Here is a 26,368-nt window from a genome sequence, read left to right as displayed (position 1 = left end):
TTCAACAAATAACTAACAAATATTCTACCAGGTTGTACACAGGTGGACACAAACAACGAAATATCTACAACACGATCCAAAGTAACTTCCAAAGTCAACTTCAAAGTATCAACTGTGATACCTAAATATGCTATCCTAGTAGTAGGAGCTACTTCTTTTAGTTTTAACCCTTCTAATCAACAACTATCTAGCAATGCACCTAAAGCATTATAAGCTTCTAGCTTCATCCACCGTATACACACCTTTGTCATTAAGGATTTCGAGACGTAATCATCAAACATTTGGGTACGACAATTGAACTTGTTCACCTAAATACAAATTCCTTGAGATGAAATTATTTACGAATTTGCCAGGTGGAAAACTTGAATATAAAAGTATAGTTCGTTCCACGCAATTTTTTTTATACACCGAATTTAACGGTGAAATTTTGAAATGACAAGAAAAAGGATTTTTTTTCAAAAGGCCCAATTATAGCCCCATTTGTAGTTTCCTTTTTATAGGTAAGCCAAAATTTCATCCTGAAAATCTAATGGTTATTGATCTTGGATGAATATTCATCTTACATTTCACCCTGAAATCCAATCGGAGCATTAAACTGTAAAAACTCAAAAATGATTTTATCGTCAGAATGTAGCAGACTTTCCCTAGATTTATTCCAAATTTAACTGAAATTCTACAGCCCAAATAATTCGGGTAACCTGATTGAACAATCTGATTACGTATTTCAATACTATTATTAAACTCAGTATCATGCAGTTTATCCTGAGCAACTTAACCAACCTTATTAGTCTTATTATTTAATGTGTCTACATTTGCATCACACAATATCTTTCTTTACACTGATTGATAATTGTATCTCCCTTGTGAAGATATTCCACTTTATAATTATCAACTTTGTCGTCATTTACCGACGATTTTATATAACTTGGTAAAAGAAAATCTGATAGCAGAATTTACGTCGTACATTTACCAAAATCATTTTTTATTGCAAGTTATTTGTTCTGATGCGGACAAATCTCTGACGATTCTAGGTGAAGAACCTTTCTGTTATCTGCAAAAAAAAATCTATCCAACGATTCGTATAAATATGATGAAAGTACCTATCGAGACCTCAGATTTTACCACAATGTGAATGATTATTTGAATCATTATGTACACAATTTTTCCTTTGAAAATGCGAACAATATTACACTTTATCGTTTTTTTGTTTTCCCCTTACTGAGTAGATTCTTTAGACATGACATCTGATTTTACATATTTAATCAAAATGGGAGTATCAATCTGAAATCTTTATACCAATCAGCCAACCCATTTCCCATCTGCTTTATTTTATGAGCATATAAATTAAACCCTTCCACTCATACACTTCTGTGCAATACGAAATTTTTGTCACCAGCTTGGTTCTACTAAAATCATCAAAATTAATTTTTGAATCCAGCTTATTCAAATTGCAATTTTGATTGCGGCCACATTTGCTTTCTTACTGTCTCATCTAACGGATGATGAAACATACCAGAAATTTTCTTGCTTTTGAAATTATGTCTCTTGGATATTTTTAAAAAATCAATTAAATCACCAGACTCAACGCTAGAAATGATATCCCCACATTCATCAGACGAATCATTTAAATCAATTTCCAAATTTATTTTTAACACAGATTCCGTATTTTTTTATTACTAAGGAACATTTTCTTAAAGAATAAATGTTAACGAAATCATTTACTTAAGCTGTATTTTTACATTCAACAGTACCTTTTTGTTTTTCTGTTTTCTTCTTTAACCCTTCTTTCTCCTGCTCGAGATTTCCTTTCTGGTCTTCTCTTTCTTCTCCCTTGATTTCCTCCGCCTTTGGTAATCCTCTTGATTTTACGGGTGTCATCTTCTTGTCTTAACTAAAAGCTTCTTCTGTTTTTTATGTTCACCAGGGATCGACACCCGACGCTATGCAACTGCCTTTACTTCACTTGTTTAGTCTCCTTCAAATATTGAGACATACTAAAGAGTAAATTATCAAAAGGTTCTCCCTTACAAAACCAAAAGTCTGACAAAATTAAAGTCAGAAACAAATCAAAAAGTCTAAGTATTTCAACATAATATCAAATTCAAAAAGTAAAATAAAACTTAGTAATAGTATAAATAAACAATTTACAATAGGGGAAATGTTTTATATCCAATAAAACGAGCGAAATAATCTAGTGAGTAACTTTTCGTGCAAGAGTATGTACTAACAAAATTTTGTTTGAACCAGTGTGATCACTGATGTGTAAAAATATGTTTCACTGCTTTGTTAATTTAATAATTTTATTCTTAAATTAAACCATTTAACAAAGATTTATCAAGAACTTCTACAATGTTAACACAAGTAACAACACTTTTCCTTTTTCTACTCAATAAAACTTTACTTGAGTACTTTAACGGTCTTCATGACGAGGTGATAGACCGTTACTAAGTGCTGCTATCCCTGACAGACATAACCAATTGCACAACAACAAATCTACGTCGTTCATATCGGAAACGATTCACTGCTGGCTTTTACCATTGGTTAATAAGATTGATAAGTTTGCAAAATACTAAATGCGTATTGTTCCAAAACACCCAATATCTCTCTCAGTTTATGTTTCAGTACCACTTTTATACCTATCTCGTCTTTTGTTCTAATTTCGTATGCGCGTCTAGCGTACCTATTATCCTGGTTTGATTCATTTACAATCACTGAGTTTATGGCGACTTTCATGGCTGTTCCGTCCTGGTGTAATCACCAGCCCAAAAGTCTCCATTTCTAAAAGGTTTTCTGTTTAATAAAACTTTGATCCACCGGATTCCCGCGCAACATCTAATTTATATTGACATGAACGAACGAAAATTCATTGTGTTTAACCATCTTCAACAAATCGTTTATTTAATATTAATTATACAGTTGAACATTGGTTTAAATTTAAAAAAAAATGAATTCATATAGTGTGTGATAGCATTTTGTGAGGGAATTCGAAGATTACTATAACACTGTTCCTTTCAACGCACTTTATGATAATACCATTCTTCAAAACTGAACGAAATGTTTCTGAAATTATAGCAAAACCTTTTGGATGACATATTGTTATTAATTATTGGGAAAATTAAAATTAAAATACCTGTCATTTTTTCTCCCTACCCAGTTTACACTTAATACTTATTATGATGTGGACAGGTCATTGTTATTGAATTTCAATCGAATAGATTTGATAAAATTATTTATTAGTTTACTTTCAAACGGTTCATACATGTATATTAATCAAATCAAAACGTGCATGAATGTGTATAGTAAGTTAAATAACCTTCAACATGGCCACTGGACAAGTCCATATTATGTTTTATCAATGAAACTATAAAGGTATGAAAAGTAAGAATTGCCACTTCTTATATTTTCACAAAATTTTCCGAATACACAGTAGATAAATCTTTGTATAGCCTATTGCGGAGAATACACCGTAGATAAATCTTTGTATAGCCTATTGCGGAGAGAGAAAAAAAGCTTACAAATAAGAGGTTTTATTCCATTAAACAAATCATTTTATAAGATAAATGCCGAAATGCATTTCAGGCACGGTAAATACTTGTTTATCTTAAAAAAAACATTTTTCAGTCTCATTGCAATATATTTTAAATTACAATTAATCCCAAACTAAATTAGTCAGTAAATAAAGTCAAAATATGTCCAATCTGTCTATTTGTGGACATCAAAAGCCAATCAATCGTTTAAAGGTCAATTTCGTCAACCTTACCCAAATCTTGTAAGGCATGATAGTGATATTTTACTTTGTTCAAAACTCGTGACTTTTGATAGGTATTATTCTTTTTGAATGCATTTTGCATTAAATTATGTTAAAAGAATAAACAAGATGCTTTAGTATGTATATAACTTTTGTTTCGAAAAAGGTTTAAAACTACTCAAATAATTCCTTACTATAACATTGTCCAGTCGAAATCTCACATTCTGAAACTTTCTTGCTTGTTTTAATAGATTGTTCTGAAAATTTCTACAAACACACACACACAAATAAACAAATAAGAAAGACAACGGCTTTATTAAGAGAGTCAATAATTGGCAAACTTCATTCTGTTTGTCTGTTAGTTGTTTGTTGAACAAGCTTCGTAGTGTATTCGTTTCAAATGCTTTTGCGGAGAGTACTTATGAAAAAATTTGTAAGGGTTCCGCGGAACCCAGTGTCTCGCCTACTTTTGCTGAAAATCGCAGGCTCAATAAAAATGAGGAAAAAAATCAATAAAAATATTCCTCTTGATACTATCTTTTGATTGTAAGGAGCTTCTGTCCAAGTTTTGTAAAAATCCAGGATAGTTTATGAATCTAATAAATGTTTTAACAACTTTAACTGCAAATGGTATGTAATGTTAATATCTTTACGTCAACATAATGTACACAGTACGGTATGACAAGTTAAGTGTGTGTCACAAGAAATTCGTAATAAAATAGTAGTAGTTTATTCATTGGTATTGATAATGATATATTGGTACTTTAGGTGTAAATCATAGACATGTGTAAACTCTAATGCCCGCGTCACACTGTCCCGATTTTTACGCCGATGGCAACACGATTATGGAAATTTTCAAAATCGGGACTGATCGTATCCAGATCGGGCTATTCGTAGTGTCATCTTTAACCATCGTAGAACCATCGGCCACTTTTTCTAGCCTTCGGGGACAACTTCGGGAAGGGTTCTAAATTTTTTAACATGTTAAAAAATCCCCGAAGGTGCGTCCGATGTTTATGGTTCGTATTGAGTTCGTATCACCATCCTCACCATCGTAATGTCACCGGGAATGCATCTTTGAACATCGTATTGCATTCGTGTTTCCATCGTTTCCATCGGGCAGTTTTGACATTACGATGTCTACACGAATGAATCACGAAGCTAACCGAAGGTCTTACGATGGCAACACGACTTCGTGAAGACCTCGTAATCCCGTCGTGATGCCATCGTATAAATGTACGAAGGTGACAAGATGGAACTACGACGGCAATAAATCCAGCTAAATGTAAGTTAATTTTCGCGCTTAAATTCATTTAAAGTGCCATGCGCGATATGCACTGGTCAGTCTAATACGACAGTTAAGAAAGACGTTCACAAAACATGGACCTCATATCATATGATTCTATGAGAACAAGAAAGGCGACAGCGTTATTTCTATTAATTCAAATAGAACAAGAAGAGCAGGTATTACAGGCTCAGGATTTACTTTTACAAATAAAATATTATTTTTGTCAATTTTACATATCAAATAACATAATAAAAATCATAAACGCGCCTCGTATACCAACACTGCAGGTACACGTATATAGGGAAACCAACTTTTTCTTCATTATTCTGATTTTTAGCTCACCTGGCCCGAAGGGCCAAGTGAGCTTTTCTCATTACTTGGCGTCCGGCGTCCATCGTCGTCCGTCGTCGTTAACTTTTACAAAAATCTTCTCCTCTGAAACTGCTGGGCCAAATTTAACCAAACATGGCCAAAATCATTATTAGGGTATCTAGTTTAAAAATTGTGTTCGGTGACCCGCCCAACCAACCAAGATGGCCGCCATGGGTAAAATGCAGTTTTTGGCTTTTAACTCAAAAACCAAAGCATTTAGAGCAAATCTGACATGTGGTAAAATTGTTTATCAGGTCAAGATCTATCTGCAACAACAAAAGAGAGTTTTTAACGATCTCAGCTGGCTATACAACCCTTGCACAATCAACTGAATTTTGCAGAAATCATTAATAGGATAGATTGCCCTTATATGATAAATTTTTATTACCTTTTTGTTTTTTTTTTGGCAAAGGGGGAGCGGGGGTGGGGGGTTGCGCAACAACAAAACAACTTCACAACTTTCTCATTACTTTGCATTTCTCGTTAGATAAATTTTACAAAATTCTCCCCTGAAACAACTGTCAAATTTAAACAAACTTGGTTTAAATCACCACTAGGATATCCAGGGACCACTGTGTATGATGACCCTGCCTGCCCACATGGCTGAAATAAAACATAGGTTTCAAACGCACTTTTTAGTATTATATCTCTGAAACTAAACGACAGTACAACAGTTGCATTTATCATGCATCAATTGTAAATAAAAATATCAGGTGAGCGACACAGGGTCCTTGGACCCTCTAGTTTATGTATATCGTCTGAATTGTTGTCCCACGAATGTTTACTCCATAAACATTTTGTTTTCTATATGTCATATTTTGCAGCATTTGTTGCTTTCCCCACATCCTTCCTTTAGTCTATATTATTATGATATTCTCCTGGAAAGAGCTCTTTTTGAATAAAAGGGATCAACGAACCCATTACTTTACCTTTAAGATAGATCAGTAAACATGGGCATAATTATGGGTGATTATTCAGACTAGTGCACACATTTTAGTGTTCAAACAAGGCAATGCCGAGCGTGGCATCCCCTCGTATGTAACATATTGGGGACAAATATGGACACTATATTTGTATATGACACATGCAGAAAATGGTAAATTGAATACGCATATTTGATACATAAACTATTTTTTTAGAAATCAACCAAATTATTCAGTAACTGGAAATACCCACGATCAATGATTAAACCAAAATTTAAATGTACAATATAATATATATTCAATATTGATCAAACAATTTAAAACGCGTGATGCCTTCGGCATATGATTTAAATGCATCGTAAGCTGTACACGACGTCTTTTAGACATCGTATGGCCATCGAGCCATCATCGTAATCCATCGTGTAGCCTTCGTGATCCATCTTGTAGGCTTCGGCTGAGATATGAAGGTCAAATACCGTCTTCGGTTAACCTTCGTATGTCCATCTTTTGCTATCGTATATACTTTCGGCACCCTCGTATATACTTCGTTATTCATCGTACTTGCTTCGGTCACTTTTGGGTATTTTAAAGAGATCGGGACCAACTTCGTACGAACTTACAATTTTCGCATTCGGTTGTCCATCGTATATAAAAATCGGGACAGTGTGACGCGGGCATAAAGCAAATAGGTCATCGGATGATTTATCGTCGTACCTATAACAAAAAGTAAAATCACAAAAATACTGAACTTAGAGGAAGATCAATTGGGAAAGTCCATAATCACATGGCAAAATCAAATAACAAAACGTATCAAAAACGAATGGACAAGAACTGTCATATTCCTGACTTGGTACAGGCATTTTCAAATGTAGAAACATACTTTATGAAAACTAGTATAGAACACCATGTACCAACATGTATGTTCCAAGAGCGGAAATAGACTAGTTTTGAATTGAATATCAATTGAAAAAGAGGGACGAAAGATACCAGAGGGACAGTCAAACTCATAGATTGAAAATAAACTGACAACGCCATAGCTTAAAATAAAAAGACAAACAGACAAATAATAGCACAGAAGACACAACTAGACACAACATAGAAAACTAAAGACTTAGCAACACGAACCCAACCAAAAACTTGGGATGATCTCAAATGCATCAGGAACATATCCGATATCATCTGTGAAACGGTATACTTCTGTTGCCTTTATTCCATAACGGTTAACAACTTCGTGATGGCGTCCGTAAAATTTACGAAGGGATGATTTCATCTTCGCCCTTTGGAACTCTTTGTTTAATAGCTTCCTTGTGAGCAGCAACCCTCTATTAAGGAAATCATGATAGGAAATACAAGCCCGGGAATATCGTATTATTTGGAAGATAAATTTTTTGTAAAGTTTTGTTTTGAACCGACCCTCATTCTCAATTTAAAGATGTAAGTCAAGATATGAGGCAGACTTAACTGTATCTGTAGTATCCTTTATCTCTAGTTCGATTGGATAGATTCGTTAAACATAGTCACAAAATTTGTATATTTTAGTGAGAGAATGTCATCTATAAAGCGGAATGTAAAGTTAAAGGATATTGCTAACTTCTTATCTTTCTTCCTAAGAAATTCCTATATTAAGTCAGCCTCATAATAATAAAGAAACAAGTCGGCAAGAAGAAGGGAACAATTGGTTTCTATTGGAATCCCGACAGTCTGTTGAAAAACACGTCTTCCAAACAAATATGTTGTGAAACAAGAAATCAAGCATCTTGATAATGTCAGTTTCAAAGAATTTTTCGTTTGAATCAGAGTGATTCTTTACAAAGTAGGATTTATCCCTCCCCTAGACAAGATACTTGTATCTACGTTCGCCATGCTCTTTAATGAAACAAAGTAATACCAACTTTTTTCCCTTTGTCTTTTAGTTTGGAATGGGGAATACTTTAAAATGTAGAAAAGTCTAATGTTTTCATACTATTGCAAGATGAGAGAGTTTTAGATTGTATGTACTCTAAAAGAACTTTTGTATTTTTTTAGAATCCACATTTGATTTACGCAACCTCTAGAATAGGCAGTTTCACAATAACTTTGGATGCCGGCTTTGATTGCTGATAAAATCGATGTTAATAATTTAGAAAGAGGTCTCGTGGAGCACTTGGAAGACCCGGCAATTTACATTTTTTGTAAGGACACTTATGTAGTTTATGTATCCAATACGGTTATCGAAGATCCAGTTCATCATCTTTGGTTGAAATTCCAAAGGAACATAGAACAGACCTATGATTATCCATTGATTGATATGCCCTTTCCGAATTTTATACATGTAACAAGATGTTAAAAGTTGATTATACAAGTAGTTTTTATTAATGTATTTCATTAATAATTTATTTCAAATTTTGAATACATATTATGTCTCAACTTTTCTTTAATATTTAGTTGTGCATGCTTTCAGATGACGGATATTCAGTATCTCCCTTTGTTCACATTCACTTGAGTTTTCGTAGTCTTTAATATGAAAAATCTATAAGTATTCTTGCTTTTATTCAGTGTGTATTTTGTGGTTGGGTTCAAAAGAAAATGTAAAACCTTCAAATGTAATTAAAAATGTTTATCAAGTTTTCCCTGACTCATTGATTTTATGGTTTACTTTTGAATTGACAAAATAATTGACATTGGGAAATATTTGCCTGATTGTTCCGACTAAAAAAGATTATAACAACACAATTGTGTTGATGCATAGTGTAATTTCATTTTCGTTTTATCAATGGTAAGAAATACGTGTGGGTACGTAATTATATCAGTTTTAAAAAGTTCACTTTTTTAAAACTGACATGTACATTAAAATACATAAAAAATACGTCATTGTGTTACAAAACTAAAGACAATTTTTGTAAAGGGGTGGCTTCGTTAAATCATCAAGACACAAAAAGAGAATATATCAAACGCTATTTTTCTTCCAGATGGCACACATGGACTCTGCCCCGCATTGTGTAGTCGCAATAGATATAGGGAGCGATGGATGTGGATATGCTTTCTCCATGGATTATCAATTCAAAACAAACCCGTGTGATGTACATGTACCTAGATGGTCACCAAGCACTGGATCAATGACATCATTGAAGGCCCCTGCTGCTATACTGTTTGACTCAGACAAGACGTTTACTGCATTTGGCTATGATGCTCAAGATAGAATGGACGACATCCTAAGTTCTGGAGACCAAAACAATTGGTACTATGTAGAACGGTTTAAAATGGCATTGTATACCGCAGTAGAAGAAGGAGAGGTTAGTTTTTTTTTAAATCTATTGTGAGTTTCGTTTTACTCTGCAGCTAGTACATATCACACCACATATTTGAGAAACAAAAAAATCCTAAAAAGATCGATATCATGGGAAGAGATTATAGTTATACATCTGTGAAGTCACATGACCTTTGGTACTATTAATGGTACTATGTTCAGAATTCAATGGTTACAATAATTCTGCAATGTTACTCGAACAAAAGGTGTTTTGGTTCATATCAGCATAAACCAAAAATGATTGAAAATGCATTTGGCACCAGTCACATTGCATTCAACAATGCAGATTCAAATATATTACATCTTCCAATCTTATATTAATCGAAATTGATATCAATAAAGAGAAATTAATTATTTAAGCATTGTATATTTTGAAATCAGATTTTTTACCGTTTTAGCTCCGAAAACCCTTATGAGAAGAATAATATTGTCTCCGGCTAGTTCACATTTTAACATCGATAGCAAATAACTAATAAAATTTAGAATGGAAATGGGGAGTGTGTCAAAGAGACAACAACCCGACCATAGAGAAGACAACAGCAGAAGGTCACCAACAGGTCTTCAATGCAGCGAGAAATTCCCGCACCCGGAGGCGTCCTTCAGCTGGCCCCTAAACAAATATATATACTATTTCAGTGATAATTAACGCCATACTAAACTCCAAATTGTACATAAGAAACTAAATTTAAAAATAATACAAGACTAGCAAAGGCCAGAGGCTCTTGACTTGGGACAGGCGCAAATATGCGGAGGGTTAAACATGTTTATGAGATCTCAACCCTCCCCCTATACCTCTAGCCAATGCAGAAAATTAAACGCATAACAATACGCACATTAAAATGCAGTTCAAGAGAAGTCTGAGTCTGATGTCAGAAGTTGTAACCAAAGAAAATAAACAAAATGACAATAATACATATAACATCAGACTACTAGCAGTTAACTGACATGCCAGCTCCAGACTTCAATTAAACTGATTGAAAGATTATGTCTTCATCATATGAATATCAGGCACAATCCTTCCCATGAGGGGTTTAGTATTATACCATCATAACATATATGAGAAGAACATAACCCGTGTCATGCCAACAACTGGGTTTTGAATAAATGTGTTTAGTTCCGATGCAAAGACCCTATAAGTGAATCAATCTAAACGCCAAAATATGCAATCTTTAATGACCTGACAACAGTATCGTAACTATATCCCTTCTTAATAAGTCTATTTAAAGGTTTTGTAAGCTTCTGAGATGAATACTGACATTTTTGTGCTTTATAAAGAATATTTCCATAAAATATTGGATGTGAAATACCTGAATGTATAAGAAGTCTGCATTTTGAGCTATATTTACGAATGATGTCCTTATACCGATGATAAAATTTAGTAAATGTTTTGACTAGTTTGTGATATTGAAAACCCTGGTGTAATAATTTTTCAGTAATACATAAATTTCTCTCGTTAAAATCTAAAACTTTGTTACACACACGAGCGAATCGTACAAGTTGAGATATATAAACACCGTAAGATGGTGACAAGGGAACGTCACCATCTAAAAATGGGTAGTTAACGATAGTAATGAGAAATAATCTCTTTTTTCATAAATTTTAGTATTAAACTTTCCGTTAATGATAAAGATATCAAGATCGAGAAAAGGGCAGTGGTCATTGTAAGTATTAGCTTTATTCAAAGTAAGTTTAACAGGATATTTCTTTAGTATACATACTTAAGTCGTCATTATTGAGAGCCAACATATCATCCAAATATCTAAAAGTATTATTAAATTTGTGTATCAGATGTTGTTTCGATTGGTTTTTGCTGATTTTTGTCATAAATTGTAACTCATAGCAATAGAAAAACAGGTCCGCAATAAGTGGTGCACAGTTAGTCCCCATTGGAATTCCGATAACCTGGCGATATACGGAATCTCCAAAGCGAACAAAAATGTTATCTAGTAAAAAATCAAGGGCAGATACAGTATCAAAGCATGTCCAATTGACATAGTTTTTTTGTTTATTGCTACTAAAAAATTACCTAAAAGAGTTTGAACATATATATTCACATTCTGTGTTTTTAAATGCCCATTTAATTAGGTGTGTGATTTTTTTCTTAATGAGAATGTGAAGCAAAGTGGTATATAGGGTAGAAAAATCAAAACTTTGAACAGATTCAAAATCACCAATATAAGCATGCAATTTATCAAGTACTTCAAACGAGTTTTTGACACTCCAAAAGTAATAAATTCCACTATTTTCGAAGGCCTTATTTGAACAATTTATTATCAGGTTTTTTATTGTACCAAGTGTACTGGTTAGAAGAATAGATAATTTAGTAGTGGAACAATGGCTTGAAGACGAAATAAATCTATATTTGTACGGTGTTTTGTGTAGTTTCGGAAGCCAATACATAGTTGGGACTTTCATTGTTTTTGGTTCTGCTTGTAAAGCGGTAGCTAAGAGTTTATGTTTGTTACAGATGTCGTTTTCTGAAAATGGAGTCAGTTGGAATGTTGGTGAATTGGTGATTTTTTTTTTAGAACCTCAATGTAAGAATTACATCAAACAATTATAATATTATTAGCAGCTTTATCGGCCGAGACAAACACAAATTCCTTGGCTAGTTCTTTTGGTTTATGTTTGATACGCGAAATAGGTTTATTGTGGTTATTGTTAAGAGTAAAATGTTCTTTAAAATGTTGAATACGTATATCAACTATCATTTTCGCTAGCCAAGGGTTACGATCCACTCCCGTTCTCTTCGCCCTTGTCGGATTGAGATAAAATTTCGAAGACACAAGGTAAGGATTTTTATTAGTTGCAGTCGAAACTCGCTGCATCCAATCAAAAAGTGCCAATAACATGATCACGTGTAAATGTAGAAAGTGTTTGTAAACAATTGTCACGTGTTTATTGTGCAGTAAGTCTTTACATCCTTAAACATACGACCACATTAAGTGACAATTTTTATATTTGTAATCGACTAATAGAAGTTCCTTTGTATATTTCTTGCACAAGTGCATGAATGTCGATGTATAATTTCGTTTCCGGCTTTACCAAGTGTGTAGTGTAGAAACTAGACGCTACCGTGATTTTACCTCCAAATTGAAGAGTTCAAGTGCTACTATTGGTTAAGAATAATGTATTCGGAATGGGCGTGACTTTAATCTTCCGATAGATGGCGCAACATTGTTTTCATAAATGTTGGCTTAATCTGCCAAGGGTGAAGAGAACGGGAGTGGATCGTAACCCTTGGCAAGCGAAGTTGATCAACTATGTTCATTACTGAATTGAAAAAAGAGCTTTTTCCCGTTTTATCCTTTTCAAACATTAAGTACGGAGTGAGTCGTGGATGATATTACGACACTCATTCCAATAAATAATTGATGGGGGACGGTATCTAGGTCCTTTACTGAGGAATGATTTTAACTCTCGGTCTTGAACGATGTTTAAAAGATCTCCTGTTATAACATGGGAAATGGGTCCATAAATGTTTTCAGAATTACTACAATTACATGAAGTAGGTGTATTTTCACTGATATTAACATCTTTACATAATTGGCTATAATTAAACACAAATTTCGGGGTAGATTTTTTGTAAATATAACAAATAAGAGGGAGCTCAGTATTATCAAAATATCCAGGAATTTGTTCTTTAACAGAATGGTCGTGTAAATACCGGCAATATTTACAAAATCATAACCTTTATTGAAATACTTTATTTTAATAAAATGTTTTTATGATTTCCAGGGCGATCAATTTTGGGAAACAGTTTAGAATAACAGTATGCCATTATAATTTGAACGAGTTCATACTTAGGACTGCTATATGAAATTGTGTTGCAATCCTCTAAATTAGGTCCAAAATATTGGTATGATTGGTCCTACTACCATCTTTCTATTAATATATACATATTATATCCGAATAACTCTTTGTTGTTATATTTGTAGGATGTTAGAATGGATTTCTTAATAAAAGAGAAGGGTGGCAAAGAAATATCAGCTAAACTTTTGTTTTCGTCTTGCATCAAGTATTTAAAAGAGCATTTCAGGAAAACAATTGATGAAAGGCAGATAGGAGTTCAAGAAGACAAAATAAAATGGATTATAACTGTACCTGCGATATGGAATGACTCTTGTAAACAGTTTATGCGAGAGTCGGCTTCTGAGGTATGGTTGAATATATTAATTGATAGTCAGCTATAAATGAAATATACATTTATTTCACAGGACACCGAAAGCTGTAAATTTATGTGTCGTTTTGTTTCTTGTAGAAAGTTGCTTCTTTTGCAATCATACCACATCTTCTTTTTTTTATATCGGTAACCTTAAAGGGCACACACACACAGTCATTAAATTCTAAAATTTGTATGTAACGTGATTGGGTCCCCATCTAAAGTTGACTGAATGTGACAATATAAAAGATATAAAAGATACAAGAGGGACATGCAATCCCATAGATCTCAAAAAAACTGACAACGACATGGCAAGAAAAGAAAAAAACGAACAGATAAACAATAGTACATCAGACACAACATAGACAACTAAAAAAAAGCACGAACCCCACTGAAATTTCGGGATGATCTCGTGTGCTTTGAGAAGGTAAGCAGATCCTGCTCCATATCTGGCAACCGTCGTGTTACTCATGTTATTACAAACCTGGTAAATAGTCAAATTCGGTAGGTCACATTTGTGAAAAGGTGCAGGTTGTAGTTACGTCATAAGGAACATATCCGTTATTATCTGTGAAACGGATATTCAATAACGGTAAACCAACTCGTGATGGCGTCCGCAAAATTTACAAAGGGATGATTTCAACTTCACCATTTGGAAGTCTTGGTTTAATAGCTTCCCTCTATCAAAGAGTGCATGATAGAAAATACTAGCCCGGGAATATCGTATCAATTGGGAGATATATACTGCATATGCAAGCGCTGCTGGATTGCCACATAGAAATGAAAGCTGAAATCATCTCTTTTGTCGTCAATTTTTTTTCAACCAGTCCTCATTGTCAATTTGTTGATGTAAGTCAAGATATGGGGCATACTTAACTTTATCTGTTGTATCCTTTATCTCTAGTTCGATTGGATGGATGCGTTAAACATAGTCACCAAATTATCAATTATTTAGTGAGAGAACATCATCTATATAGCGTAAAATAAAGTTAAAGGATATTACTAACTTCAGGTTGTTTTTCTTCATGAGAAGTTCCTGTATGAAGTCACCCGCATAAAGTAACAAATTGATGGTAATAATTTAGAAAGAGGTTTCGTAAAGTACTGTTACGACCCATCAAAATATAACGCTGTGTGTAGAGTCACTTATGTAATTTGGGAATTTAATACAGGGAAACTAGATTCAAATTTTCATCTTTGGTTGAAATTCAAAAGAACTAAAAACATACCTAAATTATTCAAAATGTTCTCCTTGGTAAGTGAAGTTTGAATAGAATTTTTCTTTTTGTTGTTCATTTTTCAAATTGCTTTCAATTTTAACTGGGTGATAAAATTAAAGTAAAAGAGAGATATATTTTTTTCTGTCGTTTATCTTATGATTAAACAAAACCTTTAAAATCTTTTACTTACTTTTATTTACTTGTATCTTCATGAAACAGGATCACCATATTTTTGAATTTTTTTTGTGTCTATTAACACATTTTCCCGCTAACATAATCACTTCTTTTAAATGAACAAAGTTATGATAATATCAAATCCGGGTCCGCCTCGTTTCAAAACTAGTTGTTTAATGTCATATCGGTGTTGTAGATGTACATAGTTAATGACTTAGATGATTGAGCCGTAAAACAAGCAAATTAAGTTTATGAGGGTTTATTGTACAGAAAAAGAAAAACGGTTTATTTGCATCTAATATTTTCCTTTCGTGTCATTTTTATACCGTGTTTAAAATTTAGCAGATTCTTTCATTTACATTTTAATTAAGATGACGGGCTAGATTAAATATGAATCATTTACTAAACGATTTTAAAAGTTATACTATTAATATATAAGATTTTTTTATTTTTTCTTCAAAATAGGCAGGTATTCTAGGAGACCAGTTTACACTTGTGTTTGAACCAGAGGCAGCCTCTGTCTGTGCTCGATTTCTTCAGGTAGATAAGACTGAGAATGATCAACATACAATAATCCTAAAAACCTTCCAGCCTGGAACAAAGCTATTGGTTGTTGATGCTGGAGGTAATTTATTGTATTGTAATACAGTTGACCGAAACGAATCTATTCACCATATACTATTATGATGTTGGGCCTCAGCTGTATAACCATGTGTTATACGATGAAAAATGTCTTTCAGACCGATGTCATATTTATAGAAGTGTATAATTACAAAAAATGATTTTGTGGCATGGTATTTATCATTATCATTCTTTTAAGACAGAAAAAATAGCTGATCTGTAAGGTATTCCATATTCTGACACTATACATCATGTCCTAGATGAAGCAGACGAGAAAATGCACTACATCGACCACCGAAAGCTATATGTTTATGTTGCATAGGTGGTCGAGTGGTCTAGGGCGCAAGAAACGGTGAATGCAGAAGTTAAGATTAGAATCCCGCTGACGGGAGAACAAATATTTTCTAACGCATATTTGAAGAGCTAACATAGTTGGGAAAAATTTGAGACAGATTATATATATTATAAATATTTCTCTTACTGCATTGCATTGTTTAGAATTATATCTATACAGAATGTGTTTCTTGGCCTTGTATCGCCATCACTGGTGATACGATGGGTGACATCTTTAGTGGAGTTGTCAGTGGTTCAGGCGTACTTATAGAATAGTTGTTTCTGTGACTGCATCGTACATTAATTTGTAAGATACTCTACTAGTGATAATTGAGCTTATTTGTAAAAATTCCATCTTCGTGTCATATATGTTATGTACTGTGTAACGACGCAAGATTAAAACTGATGAGGAAAGATAGCACCCAGCTACCGAAAGCTTTATTATTGTAGAGCCTAGGTGGTCGAGTGGTCTAGCGCGTCGGGCACAGTGCAAGCAATTTTGTGTGCCACGATATCTCAGAAGCATGAGTTCAAATCACGGCCAGGGAAGAACAAATAATTTGTTTCTGAAAATTTACAGTTCTTACATACATTGTTGGGCTGTTATTTAAACGAAATATATTTATACATCATCCAGTGACAACTCTATTACAAATTGTATCCATCGGATCACCAGTGATGGTGATACAAGGCTGAAAACACTTCTGTATATATAATTTGTCTACATTGATAACAGCACAACAATGTTAGATCTGTTATATATACATTACTACTCTAAATATCAGCACAACAATATTAAATCTGCAAATGTTTGTTCTTCCCTCGCCGGGATTCAAACTCGAGGCTATTGTGATATCGATATAACACCGCCTGCACCACCTGTACTGTTGCCTGTGATCTAGAACACACAGCCACCTAGACAAAACTAATAAATAAGATGTCGTTGCCTAGTGTTACCTTTCCTATTCAGTTGAATCTAGAGTTATTACACAGTGCATGTTATGTTATGCATGAAGATGGAATTGATTGCAGATTAGCTTAATATATATCTTAAAGGATATAATTATAGATGGTCTTTGTAGTAATTTTGGAGTAGGGTACATTTACGCGAATTTGCTCTTTTAACTCTTATTTTATTTTCTGGATAAATCCATACTTCATTTCTTAATCATTTCCAATTTAGGTGGAACAGTTGATATTTCTGCCCAAGAGGTACTACCTGATAACTGTTTGAACATAATCCACAAGGTCCGTGGTGGGGATTACGGTGGAAATTCGGTCAATATGGCGTATAGGTCGATGTTGGTCCGTCTATTCTCTGGCCCGTGTATAATAGCTTTCAAGAAGAATCATCCAATTGATTATATGGATATGATGAGATCATTTGAAGGAAAGAAAAAAACATTTAAATCTGGGGATACGAAGATTAGTAGCAGAATTGCAGCAACATTGTTGGAAATTAGCGAGGAAAATTGTCAAAGTAGCTTTGAAGATATTGCAAGCAATTCGCAATATTCAGGAAGAGTTCACGTTAAAAGAGATAAACTGTTTATTGGTGTTAAAATATTTCTTGAATTTTTCAATAACTCACTATCAAAACTTGTCAAAGACATAAGTGAAATCCTACAGCATGAAAGGTGTCAAGATGTCAGTGCAATCATGTTAGTTGGAGGGTATTCTGAATGTGCATTATTGTTTAATGCAGTGATGCAAGCTTTTCCAGATAAAGATGTGTTTGTGCCGCACGAAGGCAGTTTGTCAGTTCTCACAGGGGCTGTTATTTATGGTCATATACCTAAAATTGTATCTTCCCGTGTGTGCAATTTTACTTACGGTATTGCCGTTTACGTACCATTTGAGCCTGGTATGCCACAAGATAAGATGTTTAGATACGACGGACGATTATGGTGTAATGACGTTTTTAGGATTAACTACAAAATAGACACTATAGTGAACGTAGGCGATACAAAAAGGATAAGTGTCAGTAAGACGTTCTTGACTCCAGAGGTTCAGCATTTGCGGAAAGAACCATTAGAAATCCCTGTTTACATATCTGACAAAGAAAATCCAAAATATGTCACAGATCATGGATGCATTAAACATTGCGTTTTTTATGTACCCCCAGTAAAGGGTGAATGGCCACATGTAGCCGAGGGACATATTGATTTTGAAATAGCTGGTACGGAAATGATTGGAACTTTTGTAGATAAAGACACCGGCGATATTATCACATCAGTGAAAATTGAATTCCTGCCAAAAGCAGAAAATAGCGCCTCAGATAACCGTAGGCGACGTATTTATGATCCGGAAATTTGTGGTTCGGATAATGATATCCAATAGTAAATGAAGACTCTACTGACCATTTGCGACGTCTTTATGAACTGGAAATTCATTCGGATAATCACATGCAGTAAAGAATTACATTCGTTCTTCTATAACAAAACTACAAAGAAAACGCTTGGTTTACCGTAGCACAGTACTACAGAAACATTCTTTTGATTCTAAAATTTTTCTTATAAAAATGTTACGCTACAATAAACATTTCCCATTTATTTCAATAATACATGTAGTAAAATGTATTTCATTGCGTCCAAAGGAAATAAACTCATCACAGATACTTGGATTAAATAACGAAAAATTATATAATTCAGCACCTACAAATCTGAAAGATCTAAAGTAATGTAAAATTATTCCAATATATTTCATAACGTTAATTGAATAGTTTCTTATGAGATAACTATCTACCAGACACAAGAAAACTTGGAGTTAAGCAATTTAATATTATCTTACGGCCTTCAAAGACTGGAAACCCATAATCGTAAAGTAAGCTAAAAAGGCATCGAAAAGAAAATTAAAAACATAACACACCATCTTGATTAAGTCTTTTATAGCACATAAAAGTGTACCAGCAATGATAAAATCCATTCAATCCAAAATGAAGCTACAAATCGAAATTATGAATTAAAACTAGAACAAGACCGGTTGTATTTACAGGTTCCGACAATGGATAACAACAAATATGACAGAAGTACTTTTAACTAGCTTTCAGTATTCTCAAATCTTACTTTCGTGTTAATTTGACATGTTGATACATCTATAATGTTTTTTGTCATTTAATGTTTACTTATTTAAAGTTATATCTCGTCTCTTTATTTCTAATATATACCATCTTTGATGAATGTTTGGTATGACTAAAAATGTTTACTCCTGTTCTCGTACTATGAACAGCAAAATTATTTATTTTGTAAAAAATATTTCCGTTCTCCATTACTGTACAAAGTTTTAACAAAAAAATAGAGTCAAGTTAAACCCGTCATGAAACTTCTCTACTATTCCATACATATTTGTAGAAAATATTTAGCATTGGGATATCTAAATTCATGAATTGTTCAAGGTAAATTTCAGACCAATTCAGACTGTTCGATAAAAATCAGAACATTCGAGTACAGATATAAGCCATTTCAGACTTTTATTGGTTTGTAGTGAGTATGTTAATACATGTAAACCATTTTGAACAATGTTCATGAAAGTTTTTGTATTTGTTTGTTATAAAGTATTGAAGTTTTCCTACTTATCAAAAGATATAAGAAGATGTGGTATGAATGCCAAATGAGATAACTCTTCATCCAAGTCACAAACAACTTGTAAAAGTAAACCCTTATAGATTGAAGTACGGCCTTCAACACGGAGCTTTTGTTCTCATCGAGTTTTAAGATTCAATATTTTATTATAATCTCACCACATACAATTACATATATTAACACAATAAAATGTTGTACATAAAACATACAAGCATAACAACAAGCTTTAAATTAACACTGTGTGTGCCAATCTTTATGAAAGACAGTACAAGCAATATAAAAAAAATCTATATTGTACACGTTATATATAATATAAATTTTCATTAGCATATCATTTAAATACACCATAATCAATTATATTAAAAAACATTTTTCTGCCGATCTATATACTAACGTTAACGAGGCCGGGATAAGGTACCGGTACTGTATATATCTATAACAAATGTAAAATTCAAATAGAATTATACATAACCTAAAGCAAATACTGAAAGCTACTAGTACAATGATGAATTTTTCAATTTTAACGAACTGATTGTTTTCCAATACGTATTGAAACATTAGCAAGGCCATTCTGAGTTGTCGAGAAGCTTACATGTATTCTAGTTTCCATCATCACTTACAAAACATTCAAAGAGAGACGAAAGGTACCAAAGAGATATTCGAATTCATAATTCGAAAACAAACTGACAACGCCTTGACAATCAACAACAGTATACACAACACAATATATGCAATTAAATACTGAAGAACACGAACCTGACCAAAAGCCGGGGATGATCTCCGATGCATTGTAAGGGTAAGCAAACCCTGATCCACATGTAGCCCCTATCGTGTTGCTCATGTACAGTAAAAAAGAGGGCGGGATTGAGTTACGACGATTGCAACACATCTGTTGTCATTTGTGAAACAGATAGCCCGTTACGATGAACCAACTCGTCATGAACTCATAAAAATAAATTAACATCCTACAATTATATTATTATCATATTTCCTGTTCACATAAAAATACGTGTATTGTGATCAGTCGTCTTGTTTGATACCTACGACCTTTCGAAACAAAATTGATCAGCTTTAGGTAGATCAGAAAATAAGGCGACTGTGCAATTCTAGGCGGAGTTGTAATAAAAGTTATAATTAAAAGTACAGGTTACAGCCTGGTTGGGTAGGAAATAAAGAATAGGATTTATTCTCACATTGTCAAGTTTAGTTTCTATGAAATTTATGTACAGACGGATTATTTAATTTTACATTTTACAGGTACCTATTTATCCTGCAATCAGCTAATCATCGTACAAACAACAGATACACAAATAAACGTCTGAAAGTATAAATAAAGTGTCCTGTATCTGCTCTCCTAGAATATTGATTAAACGCATATAATGTAAATATTTCTTTCCAATGCAAATTTCATTTCAGTCAGAGGGAAAAACAAACTGTAATAAAACATAGTATTGGTATTACGGCGATCGAAAGAATTATCCTTATATTTTTATTCATAAAACATTAATGTATCTAAATATATGATAATTTAAAAGCTAAAAACATATAAAGTATAAATATGAATAACTTTAGATATAATAGGTCAGAAAGTGCTGAGTTGTATTATACATGTTTGTTCAAGCTTTTCAATATCTCCTTTGTCTGAATCTTTTTTAATTAATTAGATATACACAGTTTTGGCAGTTGTCTATGTTACATCAGAGATTTGACAATTATACGTTAAGAAAATATTAGATCTTTTAAAAATTCCTACATGCAGGTGCTGATATATTGAACTAAATGTTTCAACAGGTAAGCGTGTCTTTATTGTATATTAAATTACTTTTAATATTTTATAAAGCATGATATCTTAGGTACAATTATAAAATGTTGATAAGACAATTAACATTGATTCGCATATAATAAGGTTTATTCAAATGTGTAGAAGAGATGCAAAAGTTAACAAATATCACAAAAATAGGATAAAAGAAAAAATTCCGGTTCAATATTTTGTATAACAAAAAAGTTACCTGTTTCAAATTTTTCCCCACAGACTTTGAAGGAAGTTTTCGTTTTTGATAAAAAAAAAAAAAAAAAGTTTTCGGAAACTTTAAAATAATGAAATTTTCGATCATGTATCAAAAGGTTATACAATTCTGTTGCAGACTAATGATAGTTTAAGTTTTCAATCTCAATATGTTCATTCATTTAAAAGATATTAAATTATAATATGTGTCTTTAATTTTGGTCTAGTTTTTGTTTCCGGTTTCACTCCTTATTTTTTGTGTTAATACTTCTTTAATGTCTGATCTGAAATGATATCTTTTTTTGCAGTAAATTTAATGTTATTTACATTTAACTAATATTACCAAAACCGCACCACAAGTTGGGGAATCCAAAAGGAATAATTGATCTCCTAATGTGAAAAGGAAATACTTTATTTCGGCATAAGATAAACACAACATAATTATTTATCTTCATATATCGTGCACATTAATAAAATGCTTACTGCTCTCGGTTCTGCCGAAAAAGTTTATTTTCTACAATATTTCTCTTGTATAAATGTTCGTGTAGACTACTATTGCAATATTTTAAGGTTTCAGAAAACAAAACTAAAATTTCCATCAAAGTTGAAAAGTCTGAGGGAAAAATCGGAAAGACGTAACTACTACTGCAGTACAAAAGAAGATTGCCTGGCGCTCATAATTTCAATGCCGCCATCTGAACGCCTTGAAACCAACAATACTGAATTAATCATGTATTTTCTAACGCTAATGATATGCTCACCAAAAAACAAATAACAAATACGTTGAACAGTGTCGCAAAAAAAAACCAACCCCAGAATTTTGATTTTAAAACAAAAGACAGAAGATTTAAGATAATCGTATGCAGTCATGGTTGTCCAATGCTTGTGAAACTTGTTCATCTACGCACACACAAAAAACTATTTTTTTTGTTCACTAAAAAACTGACACCTTAAATCGCATATTTTTGGGGGCTTTCTTTCAATCGTTTTTTTTTTTTTTTTTGAAGTTACTGTTATTGAACAATAAACTCCTTTTTTATGTCTTTAGTTTTACGCAACGTTGGACAGAACATTACAACATCCTGCATTAAATGCCAGTTCGGTACACACAAAAAAATTGCCGAGGAGGTTCAAGATGCATTATGAATGCTAAATCGTGCATTTCAGAATATCTTTGTAATAAACCATATAAAGCCTTGTTTTAACCCAATAATAATGACAATGTGTTTATCTTTTATACAAATGTATCCATGCTATGAACAAAACCAAGATTTGTAGACAGGATAACACTGCAATTACTGGCAGATCTTACAACATATTACAGAAATGTATGGCTTATATCTTGATTTACATCATAGGAATTGAAGTAGGCATTGTTGATCATATAAAACAGTTAATTTAGAACTATGAGATATGTTTTAACTTATTTAATTCAAAATCAAAATAAACCGTATACTTAGAGGTTTTTCTTACACCATATCAAATGAATATGATTTTTGTTGAATTTTATGGTACCGGTATTATTAAAGGGCATTACCCTACCCAATGTATCCCCACATAATTTATTCACACTTAGATTTGATTTATATAAGAATTGAGTGCTTCTTTTTGTAAATTCATTGGGGTGTAAGTACAAATTGTATGCAGTGCGGAAGCGTTTCATTCTAAAAATGTGCGCATGATTAATGCTTTAAAAACCCTATGAATTTACAAAAAGAAGCATTTAATTCTGAAATGTATCTTGAAAACGCGATTACAATCAAGTTTTTCTTTCATTTACCTGTGCACTTCATTGTGGAAACGTGTGTCATCATAATTGTTACAATTCATTTAGAAATTAATGTTAATTTCAGAATGACTCGAGATTGATGTTAGCCAATCAAAATAACGTATTATAATGAATCTCTTGTCACCATCTTATGGTATTTATATTTGCCAACTTGATTTTCTCGTGTATGTAACAACCAATTTGTTTCAACGACAGAAATCTCTGTATTACTGAAATATAATTACACAATGTCCTTCTATATCACAAACTAGTAAAAAAAATTACTTAATTTTATCATCAGTATAAGGACATTATCTGTCAATATAAATCAATATGCAGAAATCTTATAAGTTCAGGTATTTCACATCAAATCTTTTATAATAATATCATTTCAAAGCATTCAACTCAATTTCTACCAAAACCTATAAACAGACTTATTCAGAAGGGATATAGTTACGATACTGTCGTCAGGTTATTAAATATGGCATATATTGGTATTAATATTGATTCACTCATAGAGTCTTTGCATTGGAAATAAACACATTTATTCTTAAAACTAATTGTTTGCAAGTTACGGGATATGTTCTTCTGATATATTTTATGATGGTATCATATAAAACTCCTAAAGGGGGTGATTGTGCATAGTTTTCATATGATGAAAAAATATTTTTTAAGTCAGTTCAGTTAGGGTCTGGAGCTGGCATGTCATTAACTGCTAGTCGTCCTTTGTTAAGTTTATGTATCATTGTCATTTTGCTTAGTTTCTTTGTTACCTATTCTGACATCGGACTCGGACTTCTTTCAAACTGAATTTTACTGTGCGTATTTATGTGTATTTGTTAGTTCTACATTGGCTTGAGGTTAAATTGGAGGGTTGAGTCAGAGGCACCGGCCTTTTTGGTGTTTTTTTTATAGTTTAATTATATGTTTTTCGAGTTAAGTATGACGTCCATTTCCACTTTTCTAGTACACATTTTTATTTAGGGACCCGATGACACCCGCCCCATGGTGCAGGATTTTCCCGCTGTGTTGAAGATCCATTGGTCGCCTCCAGCTGTTATCTGCCTTTTTGTCTGCTTGTTGCATCTTTGACATATTCCCCATTTCCATTCTTAATTTTATGTGTCCATGAAACAATACAAACCGATCAAATTGTTTAACATGATAAGAATGCATACGAGGGAACAAATAAACAGATTTGTTTTTCTGCAAAATGCAGATAGTGACGAATTTCCTTTTTGTTTGTGTGAACCGTTCATCACTGGTAAAAACAACAGCATTGTAGCAAAGAAACAGAGGTGAAATAACAGTTTGAGAAAGGAAAACTATAACTACTGTCAAACAATGATGTACCATCGATATATTTTGAGACTTGATAGATATCAGTGGATTTAAACTAAAATTTATTTTAAATAAACGAGATATATTGCCGAAGTGTGTATAATAGTTCGAGACTGGCGCCCTAATCCTGCTGTCATCCCATACATGGACCACCTATGGGATTAATAGTATGAAAGTCATAAGTTTTACAATTAATACATGTAATCCTTTATTTTTCCGTTTTTTTTTTCAAATCCAGACCTCACAAAACATCTTATTCTATTCATGGTATATAAAAATACTGAAAAAGTGAATATATAGTTCATCTGTAAAGTTGAAACCCCTTCTTAAATAGATTTACATAATGCATGTGGTGTTATATAAATTTATTGGTAACCATTTATTTCATTTCTTGATACACTGTCTAGGATAATAAAATTTATTCCCATGTTGATTGGTAAGTGAACTGATTATCCACTTACCAATCAACATGGGAATAAATTTTATTCAAGTCACTGATAAGGTCTTTGCATCGGAACTAAACACATTTATTCTAAAACAGTTGTTGGCATGACACGGGTTATGTTCTTCTCATATATGTTATGATGGTATGATACTAAACCCCTGACGGGAAGGATTGTGCCTGATGTTCATATGATGAAATCATAATCTTTCAGTCAGTTCAATTGAAGTCTGGAGCTGGCATGTCAGTTAACTGCTAGTAGTCTGTTGCTATTTATGTATAATTGTCATTTTGTTTATTTTCTTTGGTTACATCTTCTGACATCAGACTCGGACTTCTCTTGAACTGAATTTTAATGTGCGTATTGTTATGCGTTTACTTTTCTACATTGGTTAGAGGTATAGGGGGAGGGTTGAGATCTCACAAACATGTTTAACCCCGCCGCATTTTTGCGCCTGTCCCAAGTCAGGAGCCTCTGGCCTTTGTTAGTCTTGTATTATTTTAATTTAAGTTTCTTGTGTACAATTTGGAAATTAGTATGGCGTTCATTATCACTGGACTAGTATATATTTGTTTAGGGGCCAGCTGAAGGACGCCTCCGGGTGCGGGAATTTCTCGCTACATTGAAGACCTGTTGGTGACCTTCTGCTGTTGTTTTTTATTTGGTCGGGTTGTTGTCTCTTTGACACATTCCCCATTTCCATTCTCAATTTTATTATTCAGACATTAACTTATTCAAATATCTTTGGTACCTTTGATAACTATTCTCATGCTTATTTTGTAAACATAAATATGTTTAAACATTATTTTTAAAGTTTATGTATTATTGTCATTTTGCTTAGCTTCTTTGTTACCTATTCTGACATCGGACTCGGACTTCTTTCTAATTGAATTTTACTGTGCGTATTTCAGAGTAGTTGTTAATAATTCTACATTGGCTTGATATATATTGGAGGGTTACGTCTGGAGCATCTGGCCTTTTGGTGGTTTTTTTTTAATTTATTTTATTTATATGCTTTTCGAGTTTAGCATGACGTCCATTTTTGCTGTACTAGTACACATTTTTATTTAGGGGCCAGATGAAACCCGCTCCATGGTGCAGGA

General features: G+C 33.0%; 1 protein-coding gene across 1 annotated transcript in view; it reads left to right on the top strand.

Annotated features, from left to right (window-relative positions):
• The window catches only part of LOC143064858 (heat shock 70 kDa protein 12A-like), a 33,572-nt gene that overhangs the window by 2,539 nt on the left and 4,665 nt on the right, over positions 1-26,368 (top strand). Inside the window, exons 2-3 of the mRNA XM_076238049.1 lie at positions 9,280-9,603; positions 13,556-13,774. Of these exons, the coding sequence (XP_076094164.1) occupies positions 9,280-9,603; positions 13,556-13,774 (543 nt within the window). The remainder of the gene's footprint in view (positions 1-9,279; positions 9,604-13,555; positions 13,775-26,368) is intronic.

This window comes from Mytilus galloprovincialis, chromosome 1 (assembly GCF_965363235.1).
Source record: "Mytilus galloprovincialis chromosome 1, xbMytGall1.hap1.1, whole genome shotgun sequence".
In the NCBI taxonomy this organism is placed as follows: Eukaryota; Metazoa; Mollusca; class Bivalvia; order Mytilida; family Mytilidae; genus Mytilus; species Mytilus galloprovincialis.
The sequence above is the reverse complement of the archived record's forward strand: the minus strand, read 5'-3'. Positions and strand labels throughout refer to the sequence as shown.